Source organism: Anser anser (genome assembly GCF_964211835.1).
Source record: "Anser anser genome assembly, chromosome: 4".
NCBI classification, from domain to species: Eukaryota; Metazoa; Chordata; class Aves; order Anseriformes; family Anatidae; genus Anser; species Anser anser.
The window spans coordinates 54,354,768-54,370,221 of NC_139724.1; the positions used below are offsets into that span (position 1 = coordinate 54,354,768).

The following is a 15,454-nucleotide window of genomic DNA, read 5'->3' on the forward strand; positions in this document are numbered from 1 at the left end:
ACAGATTTCTGGAGATGAATGTATTTTCTGTTTATTTAGTAATTATCAGCAGATCTCTCTTCCAAGTACTCTCTCTTCAAACCAAACTAAAGGCAACTTAACTGAACGTCCCAGCATTTATTTTGCATAGCTATTTTGTATGTTCCCCTTACTTTCTAACACATGGCTGCTTCCTTTTAAACTACATGACTTTCCTGTTCCCGAAACATAGGATGAGAACAATATTATTTTCTGCAACACGCAGAGGAAGTGAGCAAACTGAAAAAGCAGGGACAGCATTCATCTGCAGGGATGGCATGGTAAACAGTCAGTGCTTCACTCCAACATGCTGACCCCAGCCATCAGCACCCGCTCAGCAGTTCTGGAAATGTAGCCCCCATTCTGATGCTGAGGCAAAAATACCTTTTTTGAGGCACTAAACTCAATTCAGAACAACGCATCCTTGAAAATCTGGTCTTCATTGCTTTTGAAAATGTTGGTATTGGTCGCTGTTGATTTTATGGAGGGAATTATGGATGAAAGAGCTACTTTCCACAAGGCAGCTCAAGATTAGCACATGGAGAAATAGCAGCCACACTCTGCCCACAGGAACAATTAAAGCTTACAACATACCTAATATTGCAGCAAGCTATTTGTATTGGCAGCTAGACTGCATCTTCAGGGGCAGAGGTTACCACAGGTTTTCAGGCTATTCAGATCATGCCTGAGCACTGTGCTGACTGGGAATATAGCCCACAAGCTGGCAGAAATGGAGATGTAATGGACATGGGGAGCATAGCAGTGCTCATGTATCCAGTATGTTCAGTGCACTGTGCACAAGGGGAAATGAAGGCTGGCTTCACCTGGGAATCTCATCTATCCAGGATCAGCTACCTAGGACATGCTGCAAATGATTTCCAAGATGGGAAACGGTGGAGCAGAGCAGCTGTAAAGTTGGGCTTTGGAAAAACAATATTCACCGAGAGCATAGAAATGGAGAAGTTGTGAGGGCTGGAGCGGCTCCCTTAGACATATTCTAAAAAATGAAGGTAGGCAAATGTATTTTCTTAAGAATTATTATGGATGTTGCCTCTAATCTTGTTTGGGGCTCATTCTTTATCAAAATCACCCTAGCTGCCACCACTTGCTGCCTGGAAAGCTGCTTTAAGGCACATCTGATCCTTGCATCCACACTGTTAAAATGTAGTCGAGCAAGGGGACTAACAGACACGCACTGCAGGGAGACCACTGAAGTCAGCATTCCCAGCACAGCAGGACACGGGTTCTGCCGCACGCGTTCCTCCTCCATACGCTCTGCATAACCCCTGCAGGCCTGGACCTGCAGAGGAGATGAACCTGGGGACATTTGGCACCGGGCTGCAGGCACAGCACCCTGGCTGAGCACGTGCAGCGCATCTGTGGGTATGGTAACACATCCATGCAGTCTTGAGCAATTCACACTATTCATACTGCACAGCTCTAACACAGGGATACAGATCAGCATGCAGCTAATTCGTTAGTGCAAGTATGTAAATACCTACAAAGTGCTTGGAAAAACTACAAACACAGTAATTGCTGCCTATCTTCAATGAACCTTCATAAGCATTTCAGGGCTCTCCCATTTAATACAAAAGATTGCATCTTGCCTCTTGATTCTGTAGCCATAAAAGTCCTTGCAACCTAGTTTTATTCTCACAAGCAATATTTCACAGGCAGCATGCTGGCTTTGCTGCAACTCCTTCAGAGACACCCTTGCCAAAAGGCAGTGCTGCTGGCAGGAAAGGCAAGGCTGGAGTGGGATGCTAGCTGATAGGGACCCTGGAGCAGAAAGAGGAGACAGCTGAGTCTCATGCACATCCCTGGGCTGACTGCCTCTGCAAGTAGTGGTCTTCTCCATTATAGCTACCCTAGAGAGCTTGCTAAACCTAGGTAAGTCCCCAGCACACCACCATGACCAGCTATCCTGCAAGAGCTCCAGAAAAGCAGTGAGGCTACTCTGGTGATGCTGTCCCAGACATAAAGCACAACCACCTCAGCGCAGATGAGCTGAAGGGGACAGCATATAAAAAGGTCAGGGATAATAGCCACTCCTGCACAATCTCACCCCAAAGTTCACCAAACAGCTCACAAAATGTAGAATCACAGAATTGCAGACTGGTTGAGTTTGGAAGGGACCTTTGGAGGCTGTCTGGTTCAACCCTCTGCTGAAGCAGGGACACCCACAGCAGGTTGCCCTGGGCCACGTCCAGGCAGTTTTTGAAGATCTCCAAGGAGGCAGACTCCACAGCCTCCCTGGGCAACCTGTGCCAGAGCTCCGTCACCTGCACAGCACAGAAGTGCTGCCTGGTGTTCAAAGGGAACCTCCTGTGCTCCAGTTTGTGCCCATTGCCGCTTGTCCTGGCACTGGGCGCCACTGAAAAGAGCCTAGTTCTGTCCTCCTTGCACCCTCCCTTCAGGTATTTATACACGTTTATAAGGTCCCCACCCCAAGCAACCTCTTCCCCAGGCTGAACAGTCCCAGTCCTCTCAGCCTCCCCTCACAGAAGAGGTGCTCCAGTCCCTTCATCATCTTGTTGGCCCTCTGTTGGACTCTTTCCAGTATGTCCTGGTCTCTCTCATACTGGGGGACTCAGAACTGGACACAGTACTTCAGGTGTGGCTTCACCAGTGCTGAGAAGAGGCGAAGGATCACCTCCCTTAACTTCTAGCAATACATTGGCTAATACAGCCAATAGTCCCATTAGACTTCTAAGTGGCAAGGGCACGCTTCTGGCCCACGTTCAGCTTGGTGCTCACCCAGTCCCCCAGGCCCGTTTCTGCAGAGCTGCCTTCCAGCTGCGTGCCCCCAGCACCTCCTGGGGGACACAGGGCTCTGCACCCCTCCTTGGTGAACTTCATGAGATCCTCGTCAGCCCACCTCTCCAGCCTGTTGATGTCCCTCTGGATGGCTGCACAGCCCTCTGGTGAGTCATCCACTCCCCCCGGTTTCGTGTCACCTGCAAATTTACTGAGGGCACACTCTGCCCAACTGCCCAGATCACTAATGAAAATGTTAAATAGACCAGGCCCAGTACTGACCCTGGGGGTACTCCACTTGTTACTGGCCTCCAACCAGACTTGGCACCACTGCCCACTACCCTCTGGGTCAGTTCTCTAACCACCTCACTGTCAGCCCATACTTCAACAGCTTCTCGACAAGGACCTCGTGGGGGCAGTGTCAAAGGCCTTACTGAAGTCCAGGAGACAACCTCCACTGCTCATCCATCAGGCTGGTGATTTCATTAGAGAAGCTTATGAGGCTGGCCGTTCTGCGGGATTTGGGATTAACTCAGCTTCACCTGCCCTGCTGAACTCTGTCAGCACGATGCCCAGGAAGAGCAACAGGGACAGCCCTGTGCACCTCAGTTCATGGGAGCAAAGGCTACATGGGAGCGCCAGGTGGAAGCAGCAGGGCGACCTGAGGTTTCTGTGAGGACATCCCTCATAGAATGCCCATGAGGTGCCAGCCGCTCCTGGTTGCCTCAAACAGGTTGGTTTGGGGCACTAAATCCCATTTTGTACGTGGGTAGAGCTTTGGAAAAGCAACACTGACCTTCACAAAGGCCTACTTTCATGAATGTGTTGTCCACAGGGGGTAGAACGAACACTCAGTACTGACTGGTGTGGCACTGAAACACCATTGCCTTGTTTCCAGACTTTGCTCCCATTTCATCAGTCTGGAAACGTTCTGCGTTCCTCAGGAAGCAGGGAAATGATCCTACACAACAGACTGCTCAGGGTCAGGTTCACGTCTGACGCAAAGTTGTTTCTACCATCTGATTGTGTCCTACTAAAATTATAGGTTCCTAACCTGAGCTGCGTTTGAGATGTCATAAAAAAAACAGATGGCAGTGCTCTACAAAGGCAAAATAATCTTTCTTCTTACGGAACCTCAGCAAACTTCTGCACTGCCTTTCATAACCTGAAATGTACCAAGAGTTTAAGCCACAGAGGCCAAGTTATCTTTGTGAACTTTACAACCAGGAAAATTTACAAATGGCAATTAGTAGATCCAGAGGCCAAAATAATTAACCCAGACAGAAAGCATGTAATAAATCTCCATCATTAAACTCAGGGAGGCTGAAACAGAAGAACCAAGACAGAAGTTACGCTGTATAACAACAGTGCTATGCTACAGCCACTGACTGCAGCAAAAGGAATTGGTATTGATCTTCTCATAGGAGGAATTTTGCAAAATGTCGCCTAGTTTTTATAGGACCTAGAGTTGCTGGACAGTATTTAAGGGAATAAGAGCAAACTACAAATGACTGTATAGATCCCTGATAAGATACTTTTTCACCCAGTTTCACAGTGAACCTTGGAACCAGAATGAAACTCGTTTCTCTCAATAGCATGCAATTAGGTAAATCACTTGTTATAGATAAAGTTCTGTGGAGAGATAATACTTACAGTGAGACACCATAATCCCTAGGAGTGATTAAAAAAAAAAAAAGGCGGCTCAAGTACCAGGTAAACAGTAAAGAAATTCTAAGATGGATTTTGCTGAGCAACCACCTCCCTCCCAAACCCCTCCTGGATTAAAGTAATGCTCTTTTCCCTTTTCCTGCAGATTTCATTCATTGTGAGATTTTTTTGTTTTTATCTCTAACAAATATTGCCTTTGGTTATTCACCAGTAACACCTGAGTGCACCTGAAGGGTGAACATGTGAAAACTGCACAGCCCAAAACACTGTTGGGAGACCTCCAAAGTGGTGGTCTTGCTCCCAGGGCACCAGGCTCCCAGAGGTGCCAGCTTTGACTGGATTTTGATTTAAAGCACTAATGGTGGGTAGCCTCTTTGCAGGCTCCTGAGCTTGGCCAAAGCAGCTATTCTAGCACAGTGCTCTATTTCTATGTGCCATCTCTCTAAACCATCAAAAAGTACCTCTGGAAATAAGAAACAATTAAGTTCTAATAGTTAAGTAGGGAAATTACTAACATGATACACACTGTCCTGGCTAAGCATCCCCCTAAATGTATCAGGCAACAACAACAAAGAAACATCAAAGTTGTATTTTGTATTCAACCCCCTCTGGAGTGGTTTATTCACACACACACACACACACTACAAGAAAATTGCTGAGTGCTTGCTGCAAGGCAAACCACAACGGTGGCCTCGATCCCAGCCAGACCACCAGCAGCAGGATCTTGGTACAGATATATAATGATATTTAGGTGCCCCGTTTTTAATATCCTGAAGCATCTCATTGAAACTAGATGTCAAACCACGGTGAATCCGCCCCTTGGCTGTCACCAGTCTGTGATAAAGCCCCACCATCCATATACAAAGTCTGCAATTTTAGGTCCCATCCCTGTGATACTTCTCTCTTTTGAGTTCACCTCTTGTAACCTTTCGCATGTCCTGTGTGAACAGGAATTTCTGAAATCAGTAATTGTCCTATGTTCCTTTACTATAGGCAGGGTTTGGTGTATGTAATGGATTTAAGCCAATACTCATACCGACGTGGTTCATAATTACCTTGCTGTTCTGGCTGGATGTCTTTTGTGTTTGGAGGTTTTTCTTGTTTGTTTTTAAAGAAAATACATGCTATAAAACAGCAATTCAACAGCTGCAGTGCAACAGAAACAAATGGTGACATACATTTTGCTGCTGTACAAAGAAGTTCTGCTCCCCAAGCTGACCTGTCAGCAGCAGATCTCGTTAGGGTTAGCACTCAATAACATTTCCAGGCCTGGGCTGTACTAATAACCATCTCTGAGCCAACTAGTGCAAACCAATATTTGTAGCCCAGACAGAAGGGGAAGGAGTCACCCACCAAGCTGGGTTCAGGAGGACCACCTCCAGGGAGCAGCTGGAAACAGTGTCCTGGAAGAAGGTTAGAGCATCAGCAAGGACCACTTGAACTGGACCAAATTACCTCCAACAGTCTTAGTATACCTGCTACCTCGTTTGAGTTGAACAGCCTCTGCTCTCCAGCTATCTTCCAACATAGGATTGCAATCTGATGCAGAAGTGAAAGGTTAAATCAGCATTTTGAGAAGAACCTTCATCTCTGGGAGCAAGTGCAGGCTCTGATTACCACAGTGAACCTGCCGGAACAATCAGGAACCTCTGTATGACACATCCTGTTCCATTTCTTCTGACTTGTTCAGAAGTTACAAATGGCACATATCAGTGCTTCCATCTCTTGAAATGAAAGCCAAATATTGAACTGCCTCAATGATTTTCCCTTCCTCAGCCTAACTGTACATAAAGATAGTCTCATATATAGAAGAGACCCTTTTTCATGTTAATATTACATTTGCAGCAAGATGAGAATGAGATTTACTGCAAATCAATAGCAAGAGCAAACAATCCCTTTCTTCCATGTCAGAGACATTGCCCTACCCAACCACCATTTATGATTACTGAACTCAAGGAGACATTTACAGGGTGCAGAGAACAGTACCACAAGGCTAAAGTTGATTCCTATGCCCTGGATTATGACCATATCCATACCATAACAGGATTCTTTCCACACACAGAAGAGAATATAAGGACTGAAGGACAAGTACTGAGGAGCTAAGAGTGAGACAGTCCAGTCAAGAAAGATCAGTGGAAGAAAGCCGTTTGCCCAAAAACCTGTTTTTCCAGGCTATTGGTCAGAAACTGTAAATTAACATATCTCCTGCTAACCTGATCCCAATGCCTTCAGCAGGCATTTTCTCTGTGTCTCAGCATTATGCCAGACTGCCCCGACCAGGTGTAGGACCACAGTCTGGACTGCTCATGAAGCCTTCATTCCCCAGTACTCTGAAGACTAACAGACTACCTCCAGTCAGTTCTGTTCATAAGAGTACTGGCCCCTGGGTCTGTAAATTAAAGCATAGCTTCTGAGGAGATGAAACTGCCTTTCAGAACAGCAGCCTTTGCACTGTCCCATAGGATACATTCCTTCATTTATCTAGACCTTAATAAAAAGCTATCAGCAGGAGAAATCATGCTAACAAGGCACCAGGTCTACATTGCTCATTGCTTCTTAGAGAAAGGAAAACAACTATGGTTAAGTGCAGGTGGTTTGGGGTTGTTTATATTTTATTTTTTAATCATTTATTTTTAAAAATTGCCCACTAGTACTGCCTTGAAGTGCCCAGGCAACAAGAACAGCACTCGTGTGACCCCTAGAGGTCTCAGGAGTTAGGTGAGGAAAAGTCTCCACAAGAGGAGCTTTTGCAAGGTGCTGAGCTCTTTGGCAGACACCTGGGCCCCAGACATTGTCACTGTCACCCTGCATCTCTCCTCCCTTCACCCCAGCTGGCCCCAGCTGTTTTATGGTTGTTCTTAACCTTCCCATCAACCTTGGGGTTTCCAGCCTCACAAACTGCTAAGCCTGCACAGCCAAGACAGCAGGGGCCATCCTAAACCAGGAACAGGCACACAGGGCAGGAGCTCTGGGCTGGTTTGCTGCTGTCAGCTCAGGAGCCCAGGGTCCCAGGGTAACGCTCCTCGTGTGACAGAACTTGCTGGCTAGAAGCACCACTGAGAGTCGTGTGTGGGTTCAACAGTGCAGTGCCAAGTAAGCGCACGTCCTACCCATGCCACTTTGAACCGTGGTGTTTAGAAATGCTCTTTGATCCAATTCAAACAACCTCTGCAGGGCAGTGAACATGGCACTCAAAAGCAGAACTAAGGCTGCGCACCTGAAGGTGACTGTGACTATATGAAGCGTGGCCCTTATCTCAACACCGGACCCCTGAGCTAAGAACAGTAGGTAACAGCAACCCAAGTTTCACTCACCTCTCACTGGCAGCCACCTAAACCATTAACATGCTGAACAAAAATAGGCCCAGCTGCAGCACATGACACATTTGGACAGCTCTGAACCATGTCGGGTGTCCTGTGGAGGAAGCACATCTATGAACTGCCTGTGAAAAGGCCCGTGAGATGGACAGAAAATGGGTGCTAGAAGGAACTTAAGGCAGCGGGGTATCCCCAGATAACCTTCCAGACTCTGTGAGAGAAAATCTTCATGCAGTTGAGGGCCCCTAGACACACTTACCTGCTGGAACCACGCAGAGGGGCAGGGTGGGATGGTATGAGGTGACAGTGGCTCCTCAGGCGGTCCCACATTTCCATCACAAGCTGCTGCAAGCTTGGACACACAAGCATGACACTAACAAAACATTAACAACAGCCACTCCTGTCACTGAAACACAGTGAGCAGTTTAGGTAACATTCAGCTACAACCAAAAACACAGAATGAATAAAGCAGCCAGACCTACTACTTGCCTATGGTACACTAACGATACACCCATACATGCATGCATTAATCACAATGCCTTTCTTTATTTGTTCACATTATACTGGCTCAATCATTTCCTGCTAACATGCACTTAAACACGTTAATGGAGAATGCACAAGCAAACAGAAACAGAATATGTTATTATTACATAGTATTTAAGACCACTATCAATCAAATTTTATTAGTGGTGACACATAAAAAGCAAATACAGTGAATCCTAATTTACTCGTTTTATTCACTGAAGCTTTGCCTACAATCATATGGGTTACATTTAAGCAATAAAAAAATATGTATTTTTTTCTCCAATGCTCTTCTTCCTTTGCCAGCTCTGTCACTGCATTTAGAGTAACACAAACCAATGTAGTGACAGACCAAAGGGAACACAAGCCAGTCTTTAGCATAGTCCCTGTGCAACTCCCAACACCATAGATAAAATAATTTTCAGTGAAGGCTGATAAAAATAATAGCATATAAAAATTTTTTTCGAGTTCTTTTGTAACACAAAAAAATTGTGAGCAGATATGTGAATGTTGTAAGGTACATATCCTGGCAAAGAATAAATGTTCAGAATTGCAGACAAAGCATAGAATACACATTACCCGGAAAAAAAACTCAACACAATTCTAGGTAGGTTATTTAGAAGGTAGTAGGACTGAATCACATTTAAACTGAATCACATTTAAAACAAACATTTTCAGGAACTAGAATGAAAAACTCTTCTCTTTAAAACTGCAGCTGCCTTTTATCTTGATTTGTTCTTTCCAGATGTTCACTAGATTTGCTTTCTACTCTGAAGAAGTGCCCAAGAACAGACCAAGGCATAACAGTTCTGTACATCTGGAATTAAACACAACCATGTTTTCCACCCTGCTGTGCTCCCCATCAACTGTTATCTCCCTCAACTTTATCCAACTAAAATTTGGATATTTATATTGTTGTCCTGTTGCAAAGGCATCCCTGAATTGTCTTCTCAATCACAATAGCTGGAGCTTCAGCTGGAGGTGCACCGCTGTCATGGGCGGACAAACAAACCCACGACCCCACATGACCAAGAAAATATATGATTGAGTGCACCACTAGCCTGCTTGCGAGGTCTGTCCCTGCAGCCCAGGCAACCAGAAGGCAGGCTGCACTGCTCGAAACTCACCTTTATGGTAGCTGAACTTAACACATTGTATTCCTGACAGCTCCCAAAATTTAATATGGAAGTTAATATGCCTTCATCTTTTATTTAATATTCATTGCCCACTGCCATCAAACGGTTCCCAAGCAGCTGAACTGGATAGCATTTAGATACCAGTCTCATAAATCTCCGAGTGTAGCCAAATGGGAGGATAGCTTAAAACAGTTCCATTAAGCTAATGGTACAATTGCAGCGTATCATTGTGAGCTTTGCAGGTCTTCAGTGGCCCACGGACAAGAGACTAGGAATTAAATGCCGTAAAGTATTTGGAAAGAAACAGACAAGAATGAGCCTGAGCTGGGGCACTTGATATCTCATTTATTCCTTACTGCAAGCAACGTATAAACAGAATTGTTCACTGCCACTGTGCAGAAAGGAGATCTTAAAGAGAATATAGTGCAGTTGGAAGGGACCTTCAAAGATCATCACTAACCAAAAGCTAAAGCAGATTCATGAGGGCATTGTCCAAATGCCTGTTGAACAGACAGGCAAGGGATCTGGGGACAATGAATTTTTAATTTGCATTTGTTCCTTCCATCCAACTGGATTTGCCTCTAGCAAAAAATAATGACTACGTCTTAGTGGACTTCACAGTAGGTGAGAAAAGAGATGTTCAGTTTGCTCTGCTCCTTTAAATGATCTCTAGGTTATTCACTCTGCCTGCAAGTACAAAAGAGGTGGTTGCACACAAAGTACAGAGGCCACCTTCAGTCTTATATCCTGTTGTTGAGGAAAAGATTTTAAGAACAAAAACAAGAGTCACCACATTATTTTCAACAGGTAACAGAAATTTTTAAAATGAGAGAATAGATGGATTCTTCCTGGCTTTAAAGGGAAATGAGGGAATTCCCTCAACCCATGCTCTCCCCATCTCCTAAAAAATCAAATTATAGATCTTCTGTTTCTCAAACTAGGACAGACCTGCACAATCAGGAGTTCTTGCCAAACTCCTGAATTTCTTGAGAAACAGCTCTCAGATATTTCCCATGCTTCTGGCAGGGTCAGAGCAAAGCTTTGTCAACCATAGGATGAAACATGCTTATAACGTCACACCTGAATTCTTGAAACATATGGGATAAAGAGCACAGAAGAATATGCAGTATTGAATCCCTAAAAACACTGCTCTAGCTTTCAACACTTCGCGACTATATTTAGTTGTACCCTGATAGATTTTTCTTTCATTTCCCCCCAGCTCTTTAAATCCACACAATCTTTTAGCATTCACAAATTCTGTTGCAAGGAGTTCCTCAGCCTTCCACATAGTATACAGTCAGTCCCATCCACCGTCTCGCAGTATATTTGATGCAGCTGGCTCCTGAAGTGGAAGAGACAGCAAACAGTAACTCTATTTTCTTTATACCACCCATAAGCCTTGGACAAACACTCCCTCAGCCATTTCTTTTCCACAGTGAAGACTCATGTTCTGAATACCTTACCTTTATCTTTAAATACTGCACTCCCCAGGCTTTGGGGACAGTATCTTTTTTCCACAACAAAGAACAAATCAGTTTCCTAAAAGAGGCAGTATAAATGTCAAACCCTGAGCTCCATGGCAAATGTCTGCAACCATTCTTCTGCACAGGGAGAATGAACAGCTTGGTTTCTAAAGCAGATATTCAAAGTTACCCCAGTTGACTGGAAGCTGATAATATATAGGGAATACACTTGAGACTTTTTCCACATACTGAGTTTATTCTTGGCTAGCTACCCAGTTTATCTTTACATTAGAACCTGGACTTTAAAGCTTGCATTATGTATGAGAATCCAGATAAGCTTACAGCATTAATTATTCCACACAAAAGAAAACCTGGCATTGAGAACTTAATGCATCATTTACATAATAACTACAAATCCCTTTCTTTCAATAAATTTGGCCATGACAACTGCATCACTTTGCCATTTTGACTCCTCACTCTTAAGTTACAGCTTCACAGATGTGCTCCTATTAACTGCAACAGTTATGAAAACTCATTTTATCACATGAACTTTTGACTGGGGGGATCCATTACAGTGTCCTTCTGCCTCTCCCACTGCATCTAGAATATCATGGTTTCAAAATTCAGGGTGCTTTGTAAAAGCAATTTATCTGCCGAGGGCATGCCTGGGCTTTTAAGCTTCTCATTTTACCATGAAACATCTTCTGGAACTTTTGTCTGAGGGGTTAAAAGAAATTAGCACAGAGGAGAGGGCTTTTCAGTGTTGTCAGCAAACACATTCATGTAGGCTTAAGTAGCAAGGTGTTGAACAGGGAACGTGTTGATTACGGCGCTACTTTAATGATAGCGCTGTAAGATCATGCTTTTGTGCTAAGTAATGCGCAAAGCAACCTTGGCATTCCTCTAGACAGCTTATAATTTAAGTACATTTAGATGAGCAGGCAGCGAGGTGGACTGAGAACTGGCTGGATGGCAGAGCTCGGAGGGCTGTGCTCAGCTGCACAGTCTAGCTGGAGGCCTGTAGCTCTGTCCCCCAGTGGGCTGTGCTGGGTCCAGTCCTGTCCGACTTACCCATCAATGACCTGGATGAAGGGACCATGTGCACCCTCAGCACATTTACTGCTGATACAAAACCAGGAGGAGTGGCTGATCCACCACAGTGCTGTGTTGCCATTCAGAGGGACCTGGCCAGGCTGGAGAGTTTGGCAGAGAGGAACCTCCTGAGGTTCAACAAAAGCAAGTGCAGGGTTCTGCACCTGGGAGGAGTAACCCCGTGCACTAGTGCAGGTTGGGGGATGACCTGCTGGAAAGCAGCTCTGCAGGAAAAAACCTGGGAGTCCTGGTGGACAGCAGGTTAACCATGAGACAGCAATGTCCCCTTGTGGCCAAGGAGGCCAACGGTATCCTGGGGTGCATTAGGAAAAGTGTTCCCAGCAGGCTGAGAGATGATCCTCCCCCTTTACTCAGCCCTGGTGAGGTCACACTGGAGTACTGTGTCCAGTTCTGGGCTCCCCAGTACCAGAGGGACATGGAGCTCCTGGAGAGAGCCCAGCAGAGGGCTGTGAAGATGAGTAGGGGACTGGAGCATCTCTCAGATGAGGAAAGGCTGAGAGAGCTGGGCCTATTCAGCCTGGAGAAGACTGAGAGGGGATCTCATCAATGCATATAAATATCTTAGGGGAGACAATGGGGCCAGACTCTTTGGTGGTGCCCAGAGATAAGGAACGGGAACAAACTGAAACACAGGAAGGTCCATCTGAATATGGGGAACACTTCTGTACTGTGAGAGTGACGGAGCACTGGAACAGGTTGCCCAGAGAGGTTGTGGAGCCTGCTTCTCTGGAGATATTCAAAATCCGCCTGGACGTGATCCTGCGCAACCTGCTCTAAGTGACCCTGCTTGAGCAGGGGGGTTGGACTAGGTGATCTCCAGAGGTCCCTTCCAACCTTAGTGATTCCCTGATTCTGTGATTCAAAACCGGGTAACAGACACATGGGGCGAGCATTGGTCAAGGTCAATAAAATGAGCAGAGACTGGACAGCCAGCCTATTTTAACAGTCTCACAGTTGACATTTAAAGGCCCATTTTGCACAAATGTCCAGGGCAATGAAATAACTAGGGAGGATGAGAAGCCCTTCCTCATGTTAGAATCAGAGGGAAGAGAATGGAGGAGAGGCCCTGTGACTTGGTGAGGAGTAAGTCCTGTCATTCTGGCTTACTGTGCCTCTAGTAACAATGGAGCAATATTTAGCAGCAGGAGATGATTAAAAGGTAAATCAAGGTACCGTCATATTTAGTGGTATACTCAATGGTAGCAGAAGTGAAAGGCACACCAGAGAGCAAGATAGACAGGCAGAGCCCACGAGCAGACATGAACAATGACCAGAAAAAGACATTAACAAAATAAGATAACTTAGGAAGGCAAGCTAAAAAAGGAAAAAAAGGCAACGCCATGAAGAGATTAATTCCAGGTTCCATCACAATCTCAAAAATACCCCGATTTTGTTCTGGCAGAGAGAAAAGGCCAGCCAAGTTACAAGGTGCAGCCCTCAGAATAGAGTGCTCCCTGTTAGGCTGTCTGCTCCACCACTGCGTTGCTCCCCCGATCAGCCTGCAGCCGTGGCCACCATTCATTAAGACGGAGCACACACTGCTCATCCAGCAAGCCTCATCGGGGCTGCACTCCCATATTAAAACGCAATGAAAGCCACTAATAAAGCCATCAGCTGAGCAATGTCTCAACGTGCCGTTGCAGCCTACCGAGCCAGTTTATTGTTACAGAACAGAAGACACAAAGATCTCAGAAGCACACCTACCCCACAGCTCCACTGAAACGAGCTAACCCAGTACATTCATTCATACCTACAAAACGAATGTGTTCATCTGCAGTTAAGCTGCTTTCCCAATGATCAGCACACTCATAAAAAACACCATGATAAAAAAAATCCACATGAAAAACCTGTCCATCACTTTTGCTACTTTTTTCCACTCAATTCCTTTGGCCCGGTTTGCTTTATGGTCTCGAACACAGTTAGCAATGTACTCGATATTTTTTATCAGCATTTTGTAACAGGAACAGCAATTAACGTTCTCCCTAATATCTTCGCCATGAACTCCACAGCTTTTATTCAAATTTCCATTCAGCTTCTCCTTAAGATCACTGTCATCATTTCTGTTGGAAAGTTGACTCCTTACCTCTTTGTCTCCCCCCCAACACACATCATCCCCCTCTAACTTATGTTCTTGCTCCTTCTCTCTTTGTGGACTTGTACAGTTCTCACCCACATCGTACACAAAAAAGATTTTTGACATGTAGTCCAAGATAACCACCCTGGCCCATTGGGGAACAGGCTTCGCTTCTGAGCCACAGTGATGGACATTCATGATAATGATTGTCAGCGCAGTGGAAGCTGTGATCATGGTCATAGTTGCTATGTAATACTTGCCTGGAACACAAAATAAAATTATATTAAAGATGCTACCCTAAAAAAAAATCAATGCAGAAATAATGCGACAACATAATGCTAAACATAAGTGCAAGTGAAACCAAATTTTAATCACCCTGATACTCTGTATTTAGATAACAATTACCGTATAAGAATATAGATTAAAGTATTAAAGTAAAACCTCATACTCATTTCAGGTATGCCTTTATCAGATGAGTGACTATTGAATTAGCATTGTAAAAAATGCTTAAAGCATATAAAGCCACGTTTAAAGCACATAAAGCTCACCTATCAAAGGTACGTTTTCAGAGGGAGGCATGATCTCTGCAACCATAAGCTGGAACACGGTCAGAGCAAGAAGAACCGTAACGCCTAGCGACACTTTTTCTCCAGAGTCTGCAGGGAGGTAGAATCCCAGTGGGGCGAGGAAAGAGATCAAAATGCAAGGAAGCAACAGATTAAATATGTAGAAAGACGACTTCCTTTTCAAAATCAGTGTGAATGTTACATCTGGATAAGGCTCAGAGCAGCAGCCGTAAGTGATTACATTCTTAACCGCTGGCATGCCATGAATCTCCCATTCCACATCTTCTATGAAGTCAGAAAGGTCACCACTATCAAGAGAATTGATGATGTCTACCTGATTACCGTTATAGGTCCAGGAACCAAACGTAAGGTTGCACTGCTGGCTGTCAAAAGGAAAATAAGATACATCCACTACACATGAGCTCTTTGTGATAGCAGGTGCATCCCAAGTGATTTTTCCATCATATCTCAACACAACGTTAGTATTCACTGGTTCTGAAAAGTCATCGTCAGCCCTAAAAGACAGAAAAGTGACAGTCAGGACTGACATGCAGCAACTTAGTGTGTAGGCTGGGGAGAGTCAGGAGGAGACCCTCGCTTCACACCATTAAAAGCATGCTTCTGAAACCATATTATTTATTTACACTGATTTTTATTAGGAACTGACTATTAACTATGTTATTTACAAGTACCAGTACCCACTGACACAGTGGGATATTCAAAGATTATGATAATCTGCTGTTCATTACTGGCCTGGGAGAGCAGACAAGTTATGGAGCCTTTGCATACCACCTTCTTGTGCACACAATCTTCTAGATCT

The 15,454-nt window shown here is 44.8% G+C and overlaps 1 protein-coding gene across 9 annotated transcripts in view; it reads right to left on the reverse strand.

The window, feature by feature from the left end:
* Positions 1-4,183: 4,183 nt before the first annotated feature.
* Positions 4,184-15,454, reverse strand: part of CHRNA9 (cholinergic receptor nicotinic alpha 9 subunit) — a 28,780-nt gene continuing 17,509 nt past the window's right edge. For all 9 annotated transcript variants that reach the window (XM_083835168.1, XM_083835167.1, XM_083835162.1 and 6 more), the window contains 2 exons: positions 14,617-15,149; positions 4,184-14,328 (listed from right to left, as the gene is read on the reverse strand). In XM_083835168.1, the coding sequence (XP_083691294.1) occupies positions 13,772-14,328; positions 14,617-15,149 (1,090 nt within the window). In that variant the 3' untranslated portion in view covers positions 4,184-13,771. The remainder of the gene's footprint in view (positions 14,329-14,616; positions 15,150-15,454) is intronic.